This window comes from Polyodon spathula, chromosome 4 (genome assembly GCF_017654505.1).
Source record: "Polyodon spathula isolate WHYD16114869_AA chromosome 4, ASM1765450v1, whole genome shotgun sequence".
NCBI lineage: Eukaryota > Metazoa > Chordata > Actinopteri > Acipenseriformes > Polyodontidae > Polyodon > Polyodon spathula.
This window is the reverse complement of record NC_054537.1, coordinates 83,313,607-83,338,963: the sequence shown is the minus strand read 5'-3', so window position 1 is coordinate 83,338,963 and position 25,357 is coordinate 83,313,607. Positions and strand designations below refer to the sequence as shown.

General features: G+C 35.0%; 1 protein-coding gene across 2 annotated transcripts; it reads right to left on the bottom strand.

Moving 5' to 3' along the window:
- Positions 1 to 1,597: 1,597 nt before the first annotated feature.
- On the bottom strand, positions 1,598 to 24,646 carry cdh17 (cadherin 17, LI cadherin (liver-intestine)). Of its 2 annotated transcripts, XM_041248793.1 has the most exons (18): positions 24,561 to 24,646; positions 21,187 to 21,273; positions 18,907 to 19,011; positions 17,632 to 17,769; positions 16,894 to 17,032; positions 15,928 to 16,086; positions 15,298 to 15,497; positions 14,924 to 15,055; positions 14,073 to 14,223; positions 13,630 to 13,860; positions 12,661 to 12,737; positions 10,068 to 10,259; positions 9,164 to 9,408; positions 8,815 to 8,945; positions 5,401 to 5,637; positions 4,769 to 4,879; positions 3,111 to 3,227; positions 1,598 to 2,787 (listed from the first exon to the last, which is right to left on the bottom strand). In XM_041248793.1, exons 2-18 carry the CDS (start codon positions 21,235 to 21,237, stop codon positions 2,660 to 2,662), a joined length of 2,544 nt encoding a protein of 847 aa, XP_041104727.1. In that variant the 5' UTR covers positions 21,238 to 21,273; positions 24,561 to 24,646; the 3' UTR covers positions 1,598 to 2,659. The 2 variants fall into 2 exon arrangements, with proteins under 2 accessions (XP_041104727.1, XP_041104728.1); XM_041248794.1 differs by lacking the exons at positions 17,632 to 17,769; positions 18,907 to 19,011; positions 21,187 to 21,273; positions 24,561 to 24,646 and having other exon boundaries at positions 15,928 to 16,082; positions 16,894 to 16,980.
- Positions 24,647 to 25,357: the final 711 nt, after the last annotated feature.

The following is a 25,357-nucleotide window of genomic DNA, read 5'->3' as shown; positions in this document are numbered from 1 at the left end:
CCTGAACAGACCCATAAACAATGTTAAGCCTGCTGCTGCAGTCCTATGTATTACTATAAATAAATACATATTAAATAAATCATATTTCTTTCTATGGCTCTAAATTACTCAAGCTCCTGACAGTAAAAAAAAAAGGACATTCTTCAAAGTGCAGGGTGATACTAATACTACAGCTATGGGTACGGAGGTGGCTGGAAAGCACCCTTGCATGTCCTAAAACTATATTTAATTATTCGCTTTAGTTAATACAAGAGACTACAAAATAGAGATAAAAAAAAGATATCATGCATTGCAGTATTGTCTGTGTTCATGGTATTATCACATTCGTTCCTCATAAGGGTAGACACAGGATTGGCATGTACCCTGGTGGGTAAGGTGAATTATATATTTGTGCTCTAGGCCCAAGTGAAATGACTAAGCAACCTGTGACAGGGTGGCTTTGTGATGACGTCAGGCCAGAATGCAGGAAGAAAACACAAGCAAGGTACTGCAGGACAAAAAAGAAGCGGCATGCGCCGTTTATTTAAACAAATCAAAATAAATGTTTAAACACAAAAAAAAAAAAAAAAAAACACTAGCTTGCAGAGCAAAATAATGGTTTGAACAAATCATGAACACTAAACAATTATAAATTATATTATAAACATCAATCATTTTAGGTGCCTTCATTACCAGAATATTCTCATTCGTCATTCGATAAACACGTCCAATGTTCAGCTAAAAAGGACTGTATCTTCGTCCCTGCTATAAGTCAGAGTTCACCTTCTCCCCAGCCTCCACCTGTTTTTCAGCCTTGTCAGCCTCCACTATCAGCAAATTACATTATGGGCGAGGACAAATGCAAAAAATGTAATGAAAATATGTATACCATAGTATTTTTACAGACCTTCATGAGTGCTGGCAAAGCCATTGCATTGTCCGACTCCCAAGTGTTAAAATGTGGTGTAGAAAGAAATCGTACTGCATTTCAGGAACTCTGCATTGAAATTCTTGATTCACCTTCACAAGTGCTTTCCCTTTAGTATATTAACAGTTTTCAGGTTTTCAGTTTAGCATAAAATAGCATACTTTTAAAAATGTGCGGTTTTCCCACTAATTTTACTGCTGCAGCTAGACTCAGACATTAACAGGAGACACTTGTCAGTCCTTAACTGCACGTTATGAGGAAATACGTTCAGTTTGTGAGTGTCAGTGACAGAAAGGGCAAACACAACACATTGATAAGCACAAATCAATATTTTGGAGATGATTATTGGAGGGGCCAGTGCCCCTTCTTGACCCCCTCTTGTGCAAGCCCCTGATAGCAGTCTCTTGTTGCACCAATACAGCAGTAATCTGACATCAATGAAACAAAAAAGATTTACTTCTCCCAGCATATTTTTTTCACTTTTATCCACGCATATGTAGAGTATATTACAGGACATCTGAGTTTAATGATAATTAACTTGTTTTGTCAACATGGAAATATACAGGGGACGTATTTATTGTGACAGCTATATCATTTATATTACATGATTTATTTATTTAAAATGGAACATTTGCACCAAAAAAAACCTTTTTTTTATATAGATATAAAAAAATATCTGGTATGTGAAATTATAACCTTCAGTTTGCAAGCGTGTTGTGTTATACTGTCATCAGTGCTACACGATTAGTTGAGACAAGCAGTATTTTCAAAGATGGTCAGCCAGCTGGGAATTCTCAGGACTCATATTTTGGAGATTTGAGTCATCGTTCATCATCATCATCATTCCTAGATTCTCATCTTGAGGCACAATAAAAGTGGCTCAAACTTGCATCAAAAACACAAGCTAAGTTAGTAAACTAATTTGGTACAACTCTAAATATAGTAACTGTATAGTTAAATACAGTTAAAACATATGCACACAGAAGAATAATAAATTTCTCTTTTCACTTGATTTGATGTATAACTGTTTATTTCGTAAAGACAAACTTTTTTTTTCACAAAATAGCAAATATTTAGTATTTTGTATTGTGATTTTTTTTTTTTTTTTTTTTAATAAAAAAGGTTTAGTTGCTGAAGAGATTCTACTCGTCCGGCACCCAGTCCTGGTTATTAAAGATAGCTCGTATTTATTTTACGCACCTCAGTTTGTGGAAATATATGTACAGTCCCTAACCTGTACCTCAAACCAGGAATGACTACCAGCCAAATCAGAGTGAGTGAACAGACAAAATGTGTTACATCAGAGCCCCTGCCAATGTGAGATCTGGAAATAGTACACTGCAGTACTGTCTCTTAGTACTCAATAGTACACTATTAATTGATTTAAAAAGGGAGACTTTAAAACTATCTTGTTGAGAAATGTTACTGAAATGATTAGATGTCAACAAGTACTATAGAATCCCTTTTTGCTGGGTTTTCTCAAAACAGGCTATATGTTTATGCAGGCATTTTTCAAATAATGGCAACAAAACCTCTCACAATAACCAAAGCCTTGTGACAAAGGACAATACAATTGCTGATCTTAAAAAATAGTAACAAGCAGTAAGGATTCAAAAGTTTGCAAAAATGGTTTCTAAATACTTTGTTAATTTAACTTCCATTTCATAATAAATGGTGCAAATTGCATTTTAGTGTACATATCTTAATAAGTCAGATCCATATGGTATCTGGTTTTGCTATAGCAACAGAAATCTACATTTGTAATGGAGCCCTTTGCAGCATTGGCTTAGCGTCTGGTGCATCGGTTGTAAAGGTCCTTGTCGTAGCTTTTGACTCCGTATTCTTTTTCGACAGGTAAAACACATAAAACAGAGCAACACCTACAAACAGAAATATAAATTGGTTCAATGACAGACTTCCCCTAGTATGTCCTTAGTTATATAATCCAAGCTTTCTTTAATATTATGCTACTATTTGTATAAAGAACAAATGGGCTGAAATGTTTTAATGAATGTGTCTTCAGTAATAATGGTTTATTTTCTAAGAACAACATTTCTGGGTGCTTATTCTTTCTTGAATTATGCACCATAAAATATGAATGTAATATAAAAAAAAAAACCTCATGTGTTTAACTGCAAATACAGTATGAGTTAACACTTAGAAAAGCATACAAAGCGAAGGGCTCTCGTTAACAGACACTTACCAAAGACTAAAAGTGTTCCAAGTAGAACGCCAACAGTTGCCCCCACCGTTGGCCTTCCCGATTGGGGTGGTACTTCAATGTAACAATGTTCATTTTGTGAACACTTACAAAAAAGTACTGCAATAGAAAAAAAGAGGTAATATATACAGTACATCAGGCTCAGAATTCTTAATATATATATATATTATATATATATATATATCTATATATATTATATATTATATATATATATATATATATATATAGGGCCGACAGTCAATCAATTGAAAACTATTACGATAAACGTGTTCATTCCTTGAGATTAAATTTTTTTTAACTCATTCCCTTCAGCACCATTTATGCATACTTAAGCGCATGCAATGCAATGAGTGCAGCCTGCGTTTGTATAGAAAGTTATTCGAAGAACTGTATTATTCAGCAAAGCACTAAAAGAGAAGGACCTGTTGTGAATGGGAAGTTTAAAAAAAAACAAAAAAACTTTCTGACATTTCAACTGTCAAATTGAAGCTTTCAGTATCACAAACATTGGCTACATCTAACGCACCGCCTGTATGCTAAACACACTTCTCAAAATACATTCTCCAGCAACAGCGCAACAAATGAAATCCATCAGTTTTAACAGAGTACACTTTTAGAAATTCAGCATCGCTCCAAGCCCGTGTATCAGGCAAAGTATGTTTTAATAAATATATATACAGTGAACTGTAAACAACTGTAAACAACTTCTCAGTCTAACTTCCTTTTCTGTCTGTCCTTTTTGGTACAGTATCTGAACTGAAGAAAAGCTGTGCTGGCACTTTATAACACAGACATCTTATTCAGCATTCGTTTTATAACTAAATAAATATTAGGCCTATTGCGTGGTTCTCTTTCCTAATGTATTTACTTTTTTTGCTGTGAGAGGAGCTGCAGCTTTTTCCAAGAGGCAAGACGCTTCAGCCCCGCAGTTTTAAAAACTGCTGATTAAAATGATCCACGAATGGGAATGTTACCTTTTTTTTTTTTTTTTTTTTTTTGTAAAAAAATACCTAACGTTTTACATGATGTGTTATGCATGGTTAGTTCACGGAAAAAATAATTACGCCCATGGGCGTGCAGTTATTCTAGCACAACCAATACCTTGTTGTGTGATTACATGATGTGTTATGCATGGTTAGTTCACGGAAAAAATAAACCTAGGTTCATTTCCAGCCTTGTGCTTTATTACGCCCATGGGCGTGCAGTTATTCTAGCACAACCAATACCTTGTTGTATATTGCTTACACATATTTACAATATTATATATATATATATATATATATATATATATATATATATATATATATATATATATATGAACATTATAAATCCATTAAAAAGGTGAACAATAATGCATATTATAAATCTAAAAAAATAATTAATACACCAGTTTTTTGTTTTTTGGAGAAGACCCCACTGTTCACTTTATAGCTGGTGATTGCTTGGGGATGATTGTTCAGATTTTAATGTTTCTTTAAACATGTTTCTGGAAATGTGTTTCCTTGTGTGTGCTGTAATTAATATGCTTGCTCAATGGTAACATCACCAGGTCAATTTGCAAGGCTGCTTTTTAAAAGACTATCTGAAGAATGCAGGTGCCTAAATAATTATTTAAGCATATATCATTTAAACATATTTACCTGAAACAGTGTGTGTCTTTTCCAAATTTCCCTTATCCCTTATGTTTACTTTGACATCATACTGTATCTTCTTAAAATCGGTGTGTCTCATCTTCAATTTTGCAAAGGAATCTAAAAATAAATAAATAATTCACACCGCTGTTGTTAATTGATGGCGTGAGTATTTCCCATAGCTTTCTGCATTATCAATATAACTATTTTATATTAAATCTTGTTTTATTTTTTGTGGTTTACTTTTAATTCACACAGTATTATTACATATTGTCGTTTTATTAAACAATTGTTTACTACAATAAATGGGGGGGGGGGGGTTATAAAAATATTAGTATGTTAAATATTACACCCTTTTATATCTTGACCAAGAGGCCAACATTAGTCAACAAGGTAGTCAAATACACCACCTTGGGTTAAATTCAGTCTATACCATTATAACAGCATACAGTAAGCATGGAAAAGAACCAAGGCAAGCAAAACATGATACACTTTGCTTTTATATGGGTAGGTAAGGGAATGTAGATTATATTTCCCTACTGTGGCAAAAGCAATTTTAATCTAATCTAATGGATATACCGCTGAATATAAAGAAATACACCACAAAATATTACATTTTTCTAATTGCTTGAAACTCTTACCATTAACAGGCACAATCTCCCAGTCTCTCATATCGATTTTATCATCCCCTTTTAGCGAGAATTGAAATGGTGGTCCATGTGGATCTAAATCTTTATCTACAGCCTTCATTAGCACGGCCTTGGACTCATGCACTGGGAAGCAGAAGTGTGTTTCTGGGTATATCAGCATTGGGGGATTGTCATTAACATCAACCAAGTAAATAGACACAAACACTGTACTCTCAAGTGCAGGCGATCCTACAGAGGGAAAAGAGGACATGTTTACAGTGTTTAACATATGGAAATGCATCCAGTTAATGTTACGGTTATTAATCACCCTTCTTTTACACTATATGTTGATTAATCTTTTTGGAACAAATGTATGTAGGTCATCTTGCCTTATTTAAACAATACAGACAGATAAGTAATCTATGGTCATCTTGCCATATTTAAACAATACAGACAGATAAGTAATCTAAGTACTTTAAGACTACAAATTCAAGGCACTCTTAGTGCGTTTAGATTTATAACTCATATCCGAGCTGGCTCAGAGTCAATCAGATTAAAAGATTCTTATTATCTGATCCACCTGTTGACACTGGAACAGTGAGCCTGCTTTGGGCCTGGATGAGCATGCATAGTCCTTGAACTGTAATTCATGACATATGATGCTATATCGACCACCCCTTGCTTGAAGACAACCCCCCCCCCCCCACAAAAAAGGTGGAATTGTTTTCTATTTCAATTCAAGGAGGTTATTCCATGAGAATTAAGATTACATTTTGCCATCAGAATTGAAAACGTGCATATTGGACAGTTTAATTAGCATATACTAATAATGCATCACGGTACTATCAATAACACTGTGTAACAAAAAAAATAATAATTTTGTTCCTGGGTAGTAAGTGTTATTTCCTAATTGCTTATGCCTCAAAAGTATAGAACGTGGCTATTATTCCCACAAACTTTGCTTTTGTGACCAGGATAGTGATATTTAAAAATATCACTATTTCCAGTGGGAAAATGGGCAAATGTGTGTCTTTTCGTTCACATAAAGTCAGAAAAAAACAACATATGAATCCAAATTAACATGTATTTAACTAAAGTAATACAAAGATGACTACAAAAGATTTAGAAGTGAGTAGTTTTTCGAGATTTACAATTATACTGTAAAACTACTCACTTCTAAATTTTCACAACTTCACATTTGCCCATTTTCCCATTGGAAATAGTGATATTTTGAAATATCACTGTCCTGGTCACAAAAGCAAAGTTTGTGGGGAATAATAGCCATTTTCTATACTTTTGAGGCATAAGCAATTGGGAAATAACACTTACTACCCAGGAACAAAAATTGTGTTACATAGTGTATAATACTATTATAAAAATAAAGCCTTTCAAAAATCAAAAGATTTCCTTCTGTGGGGAGAATGCAGTCCTTTGTTTAAAAGTAAAGCCTACTGTTACACCATGTAAAGCTGATGTTATTTTCAGAGGATGACATTACGAAGGATTTATATACTGTATAAATTGTTAAATTCCTTAATAATATAAATATATATATATATATATATATATATATATATATATATATATATATATATATATATATACTTCTAATTAATTAATTATGTATGTAAATATCTGTCCAAAGAAGTCTGCTTTATTATGTGGTAGGTGATAATGATCAGTTATTATAATTAACCCAAACTTCTTTTGGTTTACTCTTTCAAGTGTATTTACCTCTGCAGTTAACCACATCCATAAACTACTGAAGCGTGTTTATTGCTTTTTAAATCCTGTTTATAGTAGAAATATACTTAAAGAAAACAACTGAAAGGTTAGGTTACAATATTTTTCCACAAGGATATAAATTATAAGGCTTTGGACAATTTTGGTTGTTAGAATCATGATTCCCATGTTTCAGCACAAATGCTACCGTATGCTAAAATAGTTGAATGAATCATAATAACTTGGTAATACTGTATTCTTCACATAAAAAGTATCTTTGTATCTCTATCAATCAGCAAATCAAATTTATAAGTACTGCAAAACACAGGCGCAAATACAATAAAGCTTCACATAAAAATAATGTTCGTCATTAAATGAACAGTATTACTGGTTGTTCAGAGAAAACATTCCACACATTCTGTTGTCTTTTTTTTGATATCAAAGAACTCAAATGTAACCAAGTGTTTGTGGCTAGACAGGACTGCTTCGTTATTGCTGAAATAAATAGCTAAGGTGGGGCCAAAAAAGGTTGAGAAACCCTTTCTCACAATATAAAGGCCGTCCCAGTATTATAACAAAGTACAGTATTGGTGGTAACATGACACTTGCAAGAGCAACAGATTTGTATTGTTTGAATCTACCATGGTATGCTGTATATGTTTTTTTGAGTATGTCCTAGGATTAGGATAAAATAGGACAAAATAAATCAGGGCCGTGCCAGTGACCTCCATATTAGTTGTTTAATGTCTATGTGACTCCAATAATTGATTGCATGTGTTGTGTGTGTAGAGTGTCTGAAAATAAATCCTCCAAATATTGCACAACATGATTGTTTTTCATTTTGTTAAAGTCAATAGGAAATCAGTTACAGTAATCCGTCATGTATCCGCCCTAACCTTTATCCGTTATGATCAAGCTCTTTAGCACAGTGGGTGTGCGTGTGTGTGTGAGCGAGTGAGTGAGTGAGTGCGTGAGTGAGTGAGTGAGTGAGAGAGAACCAGGACCACAGTTGGATACTGAAGAGTGAGTAAGCAAGTCGAAACCGCAGACAGCCGGTCGAGTAGCCAGAGTTTGTTGATTATTGAACAGAGAAGACTAGTTCAGAGATTGTAGATCCCACCAAAGTTTTCGTACACTGTGTTCCGTGCAGTGCCATTGCCGGTAGTGTCACGTGAGCTGTTCAGTGTGTTGATATGTAAATAAATCCTGTTCGCCTGCGGGGGGCGTATCAGCTTCAACCTCCGTCTCGATCTCCTGCCTGTCACTCAGCAGCAAATGCACCCATCCACACAGCAGACAGCTATCCTGTCACAAGCATTAATACCCTGTATCTTTTTAAACAAGGGACAGACTACTGTATAGTAATTCACTAATCCTATATTTAAAAAGCATAATAATACCAAAATCAACCTGGGCTTTTGGCAGTTCTAGTTTTGTATGGAATTAATGCATTAGCTGTATTTTACTGGAAGATTAGTTATCCATGTGCTGATATATTGAAACTAGGTCAGCAAAGTATTATCAATTAAAGGTGCTACTTTCCAAAAAAAAAAAAAAAAGTATGGTAACATTCATACTCTGCACAGCTAAAGTGGAAATAAGAACAAAATATATATGATTTAAAATAATCTTCAGAATTCTCAACTGAAACATTTCACAGATATTTTCAGAATATTTCATTTGGTTCAGAATGGAGTTGCTTACCAAACTGAACAGCAATAACCCTCACTTTGTAAGTGTCTGTTATCTCCCTGTCCAGAGCTGAATTTGTAATTATATCCCCAGTTTCAGAGTTGATTTTCAACCAGTTAAAGACATCTCCTTCCAGTTTGTACCTAAACCATAGAAAGTGGAATGAATAAGATACCGGAAATGTTGGCATGACCTCAATGTAAACTTGACATTTTTCAATTTGTATTTTAAAACATTAGAATAACATTTTCAGCAGTTTAAAATAATCTTGAGAAATTCCATACATTTTACTTAAAACAAGGACATTTCATATTTATTTTAGAGGAAGATGAAAGATGAATTCCAATGTTGTTAAAACTACCTTATACTGCTACCTTCAGGGTCTCTAGCATCCACTTTCAAAATGGTGTTACCAACAGAAATATTTTCTTTGACTGTTGCCTGGTACTCTGGGCTGCCAAACACAGGGGATTCATTGACATCAATCACACTGATGTTTAGGTATGCTGTAGAGTTTGTATTGTAGTCCACCCCAGGGACCAATGGCTCTGGGTTTCTGGCATCAATACGAAGTTTGTAAACAGGCATTGTTTCAAAGTCTAGGGGCTTGGAAAACAAACAAACAAAACAATACATTTTTATATATAAAAGGTATTATTATGATTCAAATGTATTTTTTAATAGCGTTCGCAATCCTCAGATAATGTAAATGTTGCTATTATTGTAAGAATTATCTGGTATTTAACAGTATTCTTCTATTTTTGTTTTGTTTAACTTGTAAATTAGGATAATACTATACTTGAGTTCTGGTTGTGTTATACTTACAAAATGTATTTCATTAATGGTATTGTGTTAAACTGACCACTCAGGTTTGTGGTGTATAGACACAGTTATTAAAAACAAATAAAATAAACACATACTTGTAATTGTATTGGCCTTTAAATTCTAGTTCAGGGTAATAGTTCTGTAGTGTACAATATTCACAAAAAATAGGATTTAATCCTATCCTATTTTTTTCACATTGTTCCAGTCTTCCTGGTGTCACCTGGGATGTGAAAGGTTCATGTCAAAAGTATAGGTTTTATTAATTCTGGTACATCACTTCACATATTGGCTTGATGTGTCGCACCTGGTGTGTAGCAGCCTTTTTAAAACACTTTAATATGTGGTATACCACCCTCTTCCCCATGGTCTACTGTAGTTTCCTCCTAATCACAATTGCCACTGCAAGTTTCAGCAGATGAATTCAAGTAAGAATTTCTTACCTTTTTAATCATCACATATCCTTGGTTTGTTTCTTCGTCTGTACTGATAGCAAATGTTCCTTCTGCATCTCCTTCTACAATGTGGTACAGGATTTTGGAGCTGCCAGTTTTGGGCTCATCCTCATCGATAGCCCCAATTGTTAGTAATGTGGTTCCCACTGGTATGTCTTCTGGTATGGAACTGAGTTCATACTGAACAAAAGGGAGAAAAATATTTTGTTCTGTAGGGATACATTCCGGGAAATCCATACACCACCACCCGCCCCTGAACAAACAACAATTAAAAAAGCAAGCCTCTAAGCTTCTGATACCCTGTTTACTTGTTTATTTGTTCATAGTGTAAACGCACCTGGCCCAGGTCCAGACCAGGTCCAGCCATCCTAAATGTGGCCTGCTCCAATGAGGGCTCTGTGACAACGGCTTTGGTCAGTTTTTTGTTCTACTGTGAATGCAGGGGTCCCTGAGACAGCTCACCTTTGCCATTTACACTCATGAGTGCCCCTATTGTCAGCATTTAACAGGCCTAGACAACAGCAACAGGAAGCTGGGATTGATACTCGGACAACAGAACCAAACTATATAAGTTTCTTTTAGTAGACGAAGACCTGGACTGGATGTATGAAGTTTGCTGCCCGCTCTTTCCTCTTACAATTCTATCTGCTTACATTTTTGACATCTTAAGGGATGTCAGTGTTGCTTTTCTTCCTTTATGTCCCTGTATCTCTATGATTGATTTAACCTTCTTACCAATTCCAACTCCATTTTTCACCAGCATTGATAATGATGATAATTATAAACCCCATATGTTGAATACTATAACCATCTTAACTCATTCAACAATGCAGAGCTCCAAAGAGGTCAAGGTAAAATGACTGCTCAACACAACAGACAAGTTAATTTAGCCCTCAACCTTCCCCTGGATGAAAAGTTTGGTTGCACTGGCAAACTTTCTTCTTTATATATATATAGATAGATAGATAGATAGATAGATAGATAGATAGATAGATAGATAGTGAGAAAGTGTAATCAGAGATGGGAACAGAGGACTACACCTCCCAGAAAGACACTAATTTGTTTTTATTATTGTTTAATTGTTTAATTATCACCCACACCTGGTAATGATTATAATTAGTGCTAGGTGCAAGGTTTAAAAAGCGTGAAGCCAGTTTGTTCTGGGCTGCTGTGTGTGAAGAAGCCTGCTTGATCGTGTGCTCAAGCGTATTGAAAGAAAAAGGTACTGTGTAAAGCCTTTTTGTGTTATTTGTTTATAAACTGTGTATTTTGATTTTGTTTCAACGGGTAAACAGCTTAGCTGTCCTGTTTGTTAGTTAGGTTCCTGTTTCTTTGTTTTAGTTAGTGCTCAAAAAAAGAGCTAGGAGTTCATTTTCATTTTGTTTATTTTTGTATTATTGAAAATGTTAGCTTATGTGCTTTCAAAACAAGTTGAAGTCAAAAGTTAGCATGTCCAATAGAAACTTATAATATCTAGAAATTTCTCAAAAACAAAGAATTTTAGGAAGAATCTTTTGTAGCAAAAGTTTTGCTTTTGTAGATGAGAAAAAAAGTTACAAGAAATAGATGTTTACAATTATTTATTTCAGGCAGAATTATTTTGTCATAAAGCTGGAGAAGGATACAAGAAGATTTCCAAGCATTTGAGTATCCCAACTATTGTTTCTATTATCAAGAAGTACAGAACTCATGGTACTGTCACAACACTCTATTGGTCTGGAAGAAAGAAGGTTCTTTCACCAAGAACAAGTAGAAGAATTGTGAGGAAGGTTAATAGCAGTCTGGGATTGACTGCCAAAGATATTCAAAGTGAATTGTCTGCAAGTGAGACTGTGGTTTCCATTTCAACCATATGGTGAGTATTGCATAGTGAAGGTCTCAATAGTCTCAGGCCAGGGAAAAAGCCACTCTTAGCAAAATTTCACAAAGATAATCTCTTAAAGTTTGCAAAACAGCATTTAAATGATGGATATGAGTTCTGGTCAAAGGTTTTGTGGAGTGATGAAACAAAAATCGAGCTATTTGGTCACGTTGATAGTTGTTATGTTTGGAAAAATTCTGGTGAGGCCTACAAAGAAATGGAACAGGGGATCTAATAGAACAGGAAATGTAGTTCCAATACATGGTAAAATTGATTCCATAGCATACCAAAAGATATTGGCAAATCATATGAAACCCTCCTCTACAAAACTTGGTTTAAAGCGCAATTGGATGTTCCAACATGACAACGATCCAAAGCACACATCAAAATCTACTTCAGAATGGCTAAAGAAGAATAAAATCAATGTTCTGGAATGGCCGAGTCAGAAGGCTGTGCACAACTATTTAATTAGGGTATAGTAGGGTTGTCTTTCAGCAAAATTACCTACACTGTCAAGAGTTCATTATTCAATTATTTGTTGAAAAAATAAATAAATGAATAAAACTATATTTATATCCCAATTTCCCTTCCTATATCAAACCATAAACTAATGCATCATACTCCAAATAGACATCTCCGTGTGCAACTTTGAAACTAACCATTCTTTTTTGTATTTCAGCATGGCAAAATATTCAAAAAGTACAATGCAAATGTGTGTACCTGCTGTTTCTCAAATATAGGAATCCGGTCATTACTTTCAATTATTCGTATAACTACACTGCAGACAGTGTCGAATCCTAGAAAGAAAGAAAAAAACATATGTATGTTGACGTCCTATTAACTGCATATAGTTAAAATACTGTACTATACAGAATGCGCTGTGCTCTTCTGATTAAGGATCTTTGATATGGAAAAGATATTCTCTAGTTTTGCTGTCGTTTTGAGAAAGTGGAACCTTTATAGGTGTCAGGGATTTGGTTTGAAATGCTGTAGCTCAGCTTTGTGTTCAGGGTGCTTGGGTCATTCTTGCCTGTGATGTAAACTTATAAAAGGCCTGTTTCTCATCTTGTTTAAGAAACTGCTGGGAAATTACACTGAAATCTCACTCCCATTATATAGGTGCCTGTGCTGCCAAATTGGGGTCAAACCTGTTTAGACTGCTCTTGCACATCTCCTGATCTACCCCTCCTACTACTATGCACTGGACTTGCCTGACCTCAGCATCACGTTAACGGATCCTCAGCTAATGCACTATCCTTGCACTATTGACTAGTAATATGTAATTGTAGATATAACTTGCTGTAATCCTAACTTGTTGTATCCTAGTTCATATTGTATTTTAGTAGTATTATTTGCAGTTACTGTAAATTAATGTATTTAAATATGAATCTTGCATTGTAACGCTGTACAGTACTGCCATGCCCTGGGAAGTTGGGGTGGCGGTGGCTTGGCTAGGGTATAGTTTGATAATTTAGCATCAACAGGCTCTCTGGAGCTAAACTTTCAAAACGATCTGCACCCCTAACAATGTGTATCAAGAACAAGCTGTGTACCGTATATTTATATATGAATGTGTATTTTTAATGTTAATTTTAATTTCTGCTAATAGCACAGCTTAACTCATTTCTAAAACCTCTACTTACTAATAAACTGTTTCAAATGCAAGCAAAATGTGACACTCTTACACACCTGTGGGTGCTCCAGCCATGTCAGTGACCTTTACTGTTAAATTGTACGCCGGCACCTTAGTTTTCTGGAATTTGTCGTGTTCAATCTGGATGTTACCGCTGTATTCCTCGATAATGAACATTTTAGAAGAAGGCAGCTTTGGCTCCTGATCCAAAATCTGATACTTCAACATAGAGTTCAAACTGCCTGATTCATCCAGGTCAAAAGCTTCCAGAGATCCAATGTGATTTCCTAAAGGAAAAAAAAAGTTTAAAAATGTCCTGACGCAATACTGAGTACAATTCACAGAAATCTATTTGCCCTGGGCCACTGAAGAAAAATGATTACAGCCAAAATACAATAACCAATTGAATAGACTACATTTAATTGTATAGTAACTGCATGGAAACTATGCCCGCACATACTGATAACCAAAGATGCCAAAGTGTACATTAAAACCTTACCTATTTTCTCATTTTCCTGAACCTCTAATACAGTCAATGGCACGTTACATACTGGTGGGTTGTCGTTAATGTCTGTTACTGATACGTGAACCTCGATTGGTTCCTCAAGGTTTGTATTATCTTGGTCTTTTGCAAATACCACCAGCACATACTGAAATAACAAGAAACGGTGACACTGAATGACCATGCTCACGGTGTTGACACCTTTATGCTTTTGAAAAGGAAAAATAATTACAAATCAAATACTAATTGTTTAGTGTTGTAGAATGTGATCATAGTTATACAAAATAGTACTGCCTTTACGGATACTGTATTTAGTTTAATTTAAACATATCTATAGAACCTCACAGAAGTGTACTTAACTTTTTAAGTTCTCATGAAAACTTTGGCACTGGAGACTTAAGCCCTTGCTGTTACCACTGAGGAAGCACACAAGGTTGGAATATCATCTTTGCCTATGTTTCATTGAGAACTATTGAAAACTCATAACAATTAGAAAGCCCTCCTGCAACACTCTGCAATAGTGGATGTAAGCATGTCCACAAAGGAAGAGTGTTGCAGCGGGTCAAGTTAATGGTTACACTCTGGTGTACCTCATGTACTTTGGGGGTAAGACATTGAGGCCACTGGGGAGCTTTACACTCCTGAGTTTTTAAAAAGTCACCAGAAGGGGATGACTGAAACAAATGTCTAAACAACAAGATGAATACAATTAATTCAGATAACTGTGATATGTCCTACTCTTACCAAGCTGATCTTCAATAGATGGCAGTTAAACTACAAGTGTGCTGAAAGGTAAACTGTGAAATCATTTATCAAACAGACTCTGAGGACTTAAATGTAATAATTACTGTTTCCCTCTCCTCCCTGTCCAGAGGTTCAGTCACATAAATCTTCCCATCTTCATCAATTGAAAATGGAAAATTTGGATACCTCTCCTTCTGCTGAAGTACGTACACAGCTCCAGGTTCATTCCATTGGACCTATTTAGAAAAAAAAAAAAAAAGTAGTAGGTTTAAGCAACCTACTTATCAGACACTATCATAACTTAAATCTTACAGTATGATAAAACCTACAATTTCTCACTCAAGATGTAGCCCAAAAAAGTTGTAAGGGTTGAACAAAAGCAGAAATCTGTGTCTTTTGGGTTTCAGTTTAACCGGGATCTTCCGGGACCGGGAGTTCAGCATTGTAACCTTTTAAATAATCTTCTGTTAATATTTACCTGTGTGATTTGAATGGGATGCGGATCGGTGGAATTCTCAGTGATTATCAGTGTATTAGGAGGTTTCCACAGGTTCTCTTTCACAGTAATTTTCGCCTGTGTGTTCCTACTGAAGGCATTGTCTGACAAACCTTCGAGGTCTTTGACTGTAAGAAACAGGGTGTATTCAGCATCTATATTTGGGTCCAATTTTTGAGCTCCTGTAAGCAGCAAACAAAACAAAATGACTTAGTAAGAATGGAATAACTAATCAGTTAAATGAAAGCTGAATACTTTGATCCACAACTTAGCAACTCCACTCTTGAACCATATGTACAGTACATATTGAAATGTATTATTTAGAGCTTATATCATGGTTGAATGTTGAATTGTGAATTAATGTTTTATATCTTTTTTTAGAACCATAAATATTGGATAAAAAACATGTGACTGACATCTTCTGAATGACAGAAAACTATGATGTTAAACTCTGCACATGAAGAGGTTGTATCCATGCTCACGTCAAAGGACATACGCAAGCATTATAAAATCAAGCATGATTGTACTGTTATCCTGCCATAATCATATTAACCAGGTTTGGCAAAAGCTTTCAGAGGTTTGTTTGAAGAAGAGATTTGGGCTTAAACATACCTGCAGGGGTGGTAGAGACTTGTCCAGTTTTGTTATCAATTTGAAAAAGTGGAACCTTATAAGTGTCAGGGATTTGGTTTGAAATGCTGTAACTAAGCTTTGCGTTTGGAGTGCTTGGGTTATCCTTGTCTGTTGCGTAAATGCTCATAAAAGGCCTACCTTGGTAAAAAAAAAAAAAGAAGCATAATCCACAAGGTTGCATGTTGAAGAGGAATATGGCATATGGGAGATCAAAACAACCAGTTTATTTTGCATAAACTATTATATTAAGCTGATTGCAAATCCTAATAACGTGCACGAAACAAAGACAGACTAGTGTACGGGACTGTTTTAGCATCTTGTTCATTTACTGTATATTTATATTTATCTGAGTAACTGTCTGTTAGTGTTTAATTACAACATTAATGATGTTAAGTACTTCAGGTTTCATTTCAATTGCTTTTTCTACATTCTCATTTCTACCTTAGGATGAGTGCAGTATTTTGAGTTCTATTGCGCCAATATGTTTCTTTCAATCAGTCTTTACCTAGCTTTGAGCTTGTCTAAGAGAACTCCAAGTGCAAGGACTGAACATACTTCCTCATTCCATTAAAATCATGTGACAGTGTGATCTCTCAGACCAACCTACTCTACAAACACCATAAATAAACAAACTATTAAAATGACAACAATTAAAAGCTTCCTTATTTATAAACATTACAAAACAAACATGTACAGACCTTGTCAACTCTGAAAATAAACAGGAATATAACAAACCTTGCATAAATAAATGACACATGAAAGAATACTGTAGAGTATTCCCACAATACAGTGATAGTTACCGAGGGTTAGTTAATGACATCACGCCCATTCTGTGTTAACGTTCTGAGCTATGCAGTTTAATAACTTGAATGGCAGCATCCTGCAAACAACCTTGTGTGTGCGATTAACATAAAGAAGAGCACAAAAGACACAACAAATACATACCAGGTCTTGAGTGTTGTCTCACAACTCCATGATACAGGGTTTGATTGAAATCTGGCCGATTGTCATTTATATCTTTTACAATAATTGTGATAGAGACTGGCCCATCCACTGTCTTAAGGTCAGCGTCCAGTGCTTCAACCTACAAACCAAAAAGTATTATTTGGTTGTTACTGTTTTAAACCTGGCTGACATGTTTACTTTTCAGAATGCCTTTTTTTTCAATTTCTTATACCAGTCAGTATCAGTGCCAGTGTGTTGATCAGAAAAACTAGACAGTGTCCCTGTTTATATAATCAATTACATATCAACTTTATGCTACTTGGAGTGCAGTCAGTAGAGGTTATGAATGATAGAAGACAATATCACTTGTTGCTTTTTTAAATAACTACTTGTATAGATAGATTTTGTAACTTGTTTTAGGCATCATAACCTGGTAAATGTTGTTTTAAATCTCAGAAGTTAAATTACCCCTGTGGTCTCAACATGTCTAAGCTCCAAATAGCATCTGTTTTATGGAGAATACTATTGAAATTGGGAATCTGAGTAGCAGCGTTGCAACCTGACAGGGACGTTAGGGTTAAGTTAAAGCTTTCGGGTAAAATTGCTATGTATGCTTGGGGTTATGAGTAGATGCTCCTGGTATCTGGAATGTTTCTGGAACACTTGCCCTTAGTAAATCTGGAAGACTACTATATAACTTCCCATTGTATGGTCTTAATAAAGAAATATAGTATTTACCATTATAATATGGACCGTCTTTGTTTCCCAGTCAAAAGGCTCCCTCAGGTATAACCATCCGTCTTTGTCAATCAGTGTTTTATTATCAGTTTCACCACTGAGTTTATATGACTTTACATTGGGGTTAGTTGCTTGGAACTAAAATAAAGAAATAATGAAAAAAGCAATAGGAGGGACATTATTACATATCAGTCATCACTTGTCAATGCAATTTAGAAGACTGTAAAACTATGGTTGTTTTCAAACAGCACTTAACAGACTATTTATCAAATTAAATCATTTATTAACCAAATGTAAATATTGCCTGTGACGGGTTGAAGCTGAACTGTACTGGGAAATGTATTATTACACAATACATGACAGAAAAATATCTTCTCTTTTTTAATATCCTGGATTATAAGAAAACAAAACAAAACCAAAAAAAAAAACACTTCAGTGATGTGCTGGATCCACTGTGAGTGATTCACAGTGAATCAGTCATTCGGTTCTTTGACAGACAGCTGCCACTAAACGGTCCCTTTGTCACATGTGTGTTTCCAAGCTGTCTTGTAATCACAGGATTGAGAATCCTAATGAACGTGAATAGCCAAGAGTTTACACTGGCCAAATAATCGTCAATAATTAGTTAATAATAAAGATTATCGATTCCTTAATCTCATTTGTGTCCTCATACATGCAGTTACGTGACATGTGGAATTTCTGTTTGTTTCATGGGGATAGCAAATCCTGTTTTCCTGTGATAACACAACAGAGTACAGTTTGGATAAACACATACGATAAAGGGCTGATTGAGACAGCAGCCTGTCAAAGAGCTGAATGAACGATTCAACTGAAGTCAGATGAAGTAACTCTTGACTGATTTTTTTATTTATTTTTTTAATTATCCAGTATACGAGAAAAGGAAAGTTGTTTTTTTTCTGTCATTGATAACAATCGCACCTTTATTTTATAACTGCAATCATACATTTTACGGTCACTGTCTGAAGATGTCTGAGGTGTGGGTTTTTATACAGTGTAAGCAGCTGGCATTTTTATTTTAAAATAACGTATTTGTATTTGTTTAAAATCAGAAAGAATTATAAGCTTCCAACAAGTTTACATTTTCTATGACAGTATGACTCTTATATTTATATTATATATGATTATTTAGGTAACAGCTGAAAATGAAGAAGAAAATCTCCTGAAAAGAAGTTAACATTGCTTATGAAACCTGCTAAAGGGGGGGGGGGGCAACTGCTGATGTTATCGTCGCGATACTACTAGTGCAGAGCTTACCCAATACACTCCATATGGGACCTCTGTCTCCTCCGGGACTTCAAGGATCTTCTCCACTAGTGGCCCTTTTTTGTCTTTAAGCCAGTCAGAGCCATTGGTAAAAGTCTGTAGAGATAGATAGATAGATAGATAGATAGATAGATAGATAGATAGATAGAGTACCAGTCAAAAGTTTGAGTACACTTGCTGGAAACTAGGGTTTTTTCTTAATTGACAATGTTTTACGTGGTATACGTTTCTGTAAATACTTGAAAATGAAAACACATGTTACAATATACAAAACAAAACATAAGGCGTATCAAAGCAATGTTCAAGAAAATTGAAAATTGTCTCTAAATCTTGGATTCCTCAAAATAGCCATCTTTGCCGTAAGAACAGCTTCACAAACACGAGGCATTCAGTTAACAAGTTTCAGCAGGAAATCGCCCGTAATGTCTTCCCAGCTCTTCTGCAACAATTCCAAGAGATGTAGAACACTTGTGGGTAGCTTTGCTTTGACTCTTCTGTCAAGTTCGGCCCATACAAGCTCTATGCGATTGAGGTCTGGAGACTGGGCAGGCCAGGTCATTAGATTGAGTTGTCCTTCACTTTCCTTCTTCACCATATAGTTCTTGCACAACTTTGAGGTGTGTTTCAGGTCCTTATCTTGCTGAAAAATGAAGGACTGCCCAACTAGCCTTAATCCTGATAGAATGACATGCCTCTGAAGTATGCTGGTTGAGCAATGCTGGTTGAGCTTGCCATGGACTTTGTAAAGATCACCAGCTCTGTCACCAGCAAAGCAATCTCCTCTGAACAGTTGATGTTGAAACATCTGTACTTCTAGTAGCATTTAGCTGAGCTTGTATTTCAGGGGCAGTTAATCACCGAGACTTGTGACTCAAATTAACTTGATCTCTGATTCTGAGGTCACCCTTGGCCTGCCTGACCTTGTTCGGTCCTCATGAGTTCCAGTTTCTTCAAATCATTTGAAGGTCTTGGCCACAGCAGTTACAGACACTTGCAAAGTTCTTGCGATTTGTCTTAAAGATTGACCTTCATTTTTCTTTGCTTAACTGAGCGTATTTTGTCATTTTCTGCTCACTTACATTCAGGAAAAACAAACTTGTGTCTATGCTACTTATATTTATAGTAATCATGGACCCTCACCTGTTAACAATAATTGGTGACAAAAGGTTAATTAGGTAACATGCTAATTAACTCAGAACATCTAACAAAGACACTTTTATACCTAGGCCAGTGTTCTAACACCGTGTTATACACATTTCAGACTTTTAACTGTCTTGGGCTTCAGACTGAAATCCCCTTGCTTTGGGTGACCATTTCATTGAAATTGACAAGATTTACATTTTCATTTAAAAATTATATTTTTGAATGCAGTTCACTTATGATTATCAGTTTATATAAGTACACGTATCATATAATGAAATATTAGGTGTTTATAGACAAGTTTATACAGTTAAAAGCATAGATAATCATGAAAAACCTGGTTTCAAGCAGGTGCACTCAAACTTTTGACTGGTACTACTATATATATATATATATATATATATATATATATATATATATATATATATATATATATATATATATATATATATATATATTCATACATTCAAAAAGTAAATTGAGCAACCACTCTCATTGTGTCGGTATCATACAGAGAATTGTGACACACTGTACACGGAGATTAGAAAAGAATAGGGCACTCATGCAATTGCCTGAAAAAGCCAAGCATACAAGCAAATTATGTTTCTTTGCAATGAATTTCAATAAAATAATTGTAAAATGGATTGGAATATACGTTATTTTGGGTTACACAATAACATAAATTCAAACTGGCAACCTCATGTTCAGTAAAAATACTATTTAAAATGAATATCAATATTTTGCCATAGTTCATAACACGTTGGTAATTTCAGCTTAATTGAACAAATTCTTGAGAGCTGTTTCGTCCATTTGTATTTGAAGATTTATAAACACGTTAGGTCATGCCCGTGCTGAAGAAGAGCAGTGAAACTTGTACCCAACATGGCGAGAAAGTGTCTGAACTGTAAAGGTGACATAAATATTAATAAATCATGTGCATTCCAACAAAAAAATAATGAATTGATGTAAGAGGTCAAGTAACTCCCACTGGTCCACTTGAGCAGGAATGACCCAATATGTCAGCTTTTGTGGAAACTGCTAAACTTGAACTACATAGCTCTACCAAATTCATTCTGTTTACATACATGAACAACAGCTAAGTAATGAGTTCATAAAATTAAGTATACTTACCCTTGTACAAAAAAACCCAATGAGTAGTAAAGTAAGATCATTGAGAATCATAATTAATGTTTATTTATTGATTCCTGTGTTGGATTCCTGTAAAGATATAATAATGACAATATGGTTTACAACACTCCGAACAGCTGAAATAATATATATTTTTAACTGTTTGTTAGTTAGTTAGGTTTATAAGCATCCTCTCAGAATAGCAACATTTCTCAAGTCAATGCTAGTGGGCAACAATGCTTGCTGTCATGAATTCTGTGTGTATTCAATTAAAAAGAATTGGAGGAATGTCTTGATGTATAACTTTTAATCCATTGTTTGATGTGGGCGGTATCATCTCACCACAGTTCATTTTTACTACATAAACTGAAAACACTTTGACCTGCTTGTAATACAGTATGTATGGCTTGCCACATGGATAACAGAGCAATTGTTTACATTGAATACTTTTTTCTAAGTATTTAAGTCATTCTTTTTATGAAAAATGTATTTGTAAAAGGTAGTAAAGCATTCACATGGTAAAGTACACCTACACACATTCACTCATATAATCTCCCTGTCTTACAGAATCAGACAGAAAAGAAACACTGTGCTGGATTTTAAATATCATTTGTTTAAAATAAGTTTAGAGTCACGCATGTCTTTCATTTAAAAGACATAAATGCATTTTTCACTGGTATTTTCAGTCACGACTAGCAATGATTCATCCTTTATTGTAATATCGCCCACACATAACAGGTATTAACATGACACATCATTGCTTGATTGTTGGCATTAATGTATTTTTTAAATGGTTTGTGGGGTTTTTTTTTTGGTGATAAAATATGATGTAAACTTAAATGGGCACAGCTGCAATGAAAAAATCCTTAAAGGTTCCCAATAATTATACTCATTACAAGCATACCGGGATAAACTACTTTACGAGCAAAGCACCTCTCCAACATTGTCAGCTTTATATTGTTCTGTAACCATTTTCTAAGCAGACGCAAACATATTCCAAAATCTCATTCACAGCAAACAACTGCATCTCCATTTTAAACCTACCATGTTTCCATAGATTGCAATAACAAATGAGAGGGGGCAAGCAGCACAGGATGGGAAGCAAAAGGAATGACTTGCTTTCTTTGGTTGTATTTGGGCTAATTGGCCAACAACAGTCTTAAATTAAAAGAGACAAACAGATGTTGCCTGGAGCTGATCTTGATAATGGCTTCCAGACAGGAGATACTCAATCCACCCAAAAAATGGTATTCACTGTGGCTCCCAAACAGGAGCCCATCCTGAGACCTCTCTGGGACCTCTCTCAACCCACAGTCCTGCAAACCAACTCTTATAATCCCTGACCTCAACAGAACTTATAATCAACTATAAGTTATCAAAGTAATGGTGAATGAGTTTAAAAAAGCAAACACACAAATATTTAAAACACTTTACACAGTAAGTTGTGAATATGTTTTTTTTTTTTTTTTTTTAATTTAAACTAATTTATAAGTGAATACATCATACGCAGGGTACTCTTATTATTGTCATCATTGCTCAGTGTGTGCAAAATGACACACATGAAGTATTAGAAGTTCATGCATCATGCAGGTTTTTTTTTTTAATTGTATAGGAGATGTCATCTCACCTAGTTTGGGCAAACAAACAAAAAGCAAAGTAAAGCAAAATGTACAACACAATGTCTTGTTGACATCCTGAACACAACCAATTCACTTCTTAGAAATAGACCGAAACGAAGAGTGTACTGGGTTACTTTTGTTGTTTTGTATTTTTAGGTTTGCGATGTCAAGCGAAGGATGATATTTTAAAAATGGATGGCCTCTCCAGAAATGCAAATCTTGTTTTGAAATCCTTATAAAAACTAGGAGTTCAGCTGTTGCTCACACTTTCTTTGTTAAGCATGAGTTTGGCGGTGGTGCCGTAAAACAATATGAGTCATCCGTTTATCTAGTCTTCCAGAAGACTCCTCCTGTATTAGTCAGTTATTTTACCGACTCTGGCTCCTATCCAACCCTGCAGAGAGGTCTCTGCAAACTTCCTTCTCTTTGCACAGTGTCACTAAGCAATAAAAAGTGTGTACTTAAGTGTCATTTTAAATTTTTTGAACTATTGAAATCTGTCCCATAAAAACAAAATTAATAAATAAAAAACACTTCCCCATATAAAACTGACTTGGCTTTATTTGGGATGGTTCAGAAGGAGTGAGGGCTCCTGCTTAGTAAATTCTTTGAGACCCTGTATATCCAGTCTAAGCATTGCCTGTGTTTGTTGCTACCACTATCCTCACCATTGATCTAGTCAACTGAACACATTCCAGTTGATAAAACAAATAAACACATTTTTACCTTTAATGGCTTGAAGTTTGTTTGGGGGTTTGTCACAGATCATTTCAAGCTCTGTTGAAAATGCCTTTGCTCTTCAGTTAAATAGCTCAGTTTAAGGGACAAAGAATATGTAGAATAAGTATAATTTAGAGAAAAACATTACCTTATCATTACAACCCAGTGGCGAATACTACCATTATATCCTAACTTAATTTGATGTGGTATTATTCATTTAGCAAAAATAAGACACTGTTTGTAACAAGAACAATAGCTTCTTCAGTGTGTTCCGGAAATGCTGTCAACCAGTTCTTCCTTGAAACGTTTTAGATTCAAAATGGTAAATACGTAACTTCAGAAACTGAGAGGGAAAAATAAAATACTCTGAAAACCCCATAGTCTTAAACAATTACAATACAAGGTGACTTGTTCAAAAGTCAGTGAAAAGAGGCGCCAACGAGGTCTGTTTTATTGATCAAAGCAACATCTACACTATAACTGTTAGTAAATCATTAGGTCCAATAAGAGGTGTTTTCCACCAGAGGGGATTCACTGAACACCCTATTAACATGTTTAAATCAGTCAAAATCTGGCGGAAAGGGTCTCTGGCAATGCAGTTTTAGCCATGTGAATCTTGCACACCAGGCCATTATCTGTGGTTCTTAAAAATTAAACTTTGAATGCATCATGACAACAATGAGCTAAAGCAGATACTCATCAACACATTTTAGTCTTTAAACTTTTAGCATAACTAGAGAGTCTAGAAATCACTGGCAGTGGCATTCGTATGAACCAGCCTTTATTTTAAAAAAAGTAAAAAAACAAAACAGCTGCACAATGATGTTCTGAACCAAGTACTGCTAGACTTAAATCTTCCATGGTAAAAACAACTACTCCGCAGATGCAACACAACCTTTTCTCCTGGTTTCCTGCAAATATATATATTTTTTTACTTTTCGCTTATTCTCTGCTTTGTATAAATAAAAAAAAAAACAGAAATGAAAACACAAAACAATAGCAATAGTGTATTTTCAAAGTAAGCAGGCAGGAACGTACCTTGCAGGAGTGCTTTTGGAGTGTTGTTTGCACCTGAATGAGAGCAGAGCTGTTGAAACACTCCCAACACCTGGTCAAATGTTAACCATCAACCAGTTTATTGGACCTAATGATTTGCTAACAGTTGTCGAACAGCAAAGGGGACAGATGTGTCAGAAGCACACTAGAAAAGCGGAGTGGTTTCCTACTGATTAAAGAGGAACAATAACACTTAATAAAGTGCAGGTTTCACGTTTTCTATTCAGATTAGCTGCTGTTATTCTTTTTCTTCCTCACGTAAGGGAAAGTCAGTTTTGGGTTTGGTTGCTTTTGAAACTGCCTTCATTGATTGTTAAAGGCCTCATACTATTGGAAGCCTTATTGCATTTTGTTTGTTTGTGCGTATGTGATTATTTATTTATTTATTAACAGAGGCCCTCATCCAGGGTGACTTATAATTGCTGCAAAATATTACAGTACAAAGTATAAAATATCACATTACAGAATATCAGAATTACAGATGAGAGCAGTTATAAAGTACAATAAAATCAGTAGCAAATAAGATCAAATTCAAGTAAGAGCAAAATAAAGAATACAGTAAATAATTACATTTAAGAGTGAATTCGACTGAGAGCAGTTAACTTATAATAAAAATATTTGCTTGTGTGAGTAAAGTCCAGTAAAAGCACATAGTAAGTACAATGAATGGATGAGAATGATTTCAACTAAGAGAAATTACAAAAAACGTGAATACGGATACATATAATCTGTATCTTGTATTTGAGTAAAATCAAATACAATATACAGGAAGTAGTTAT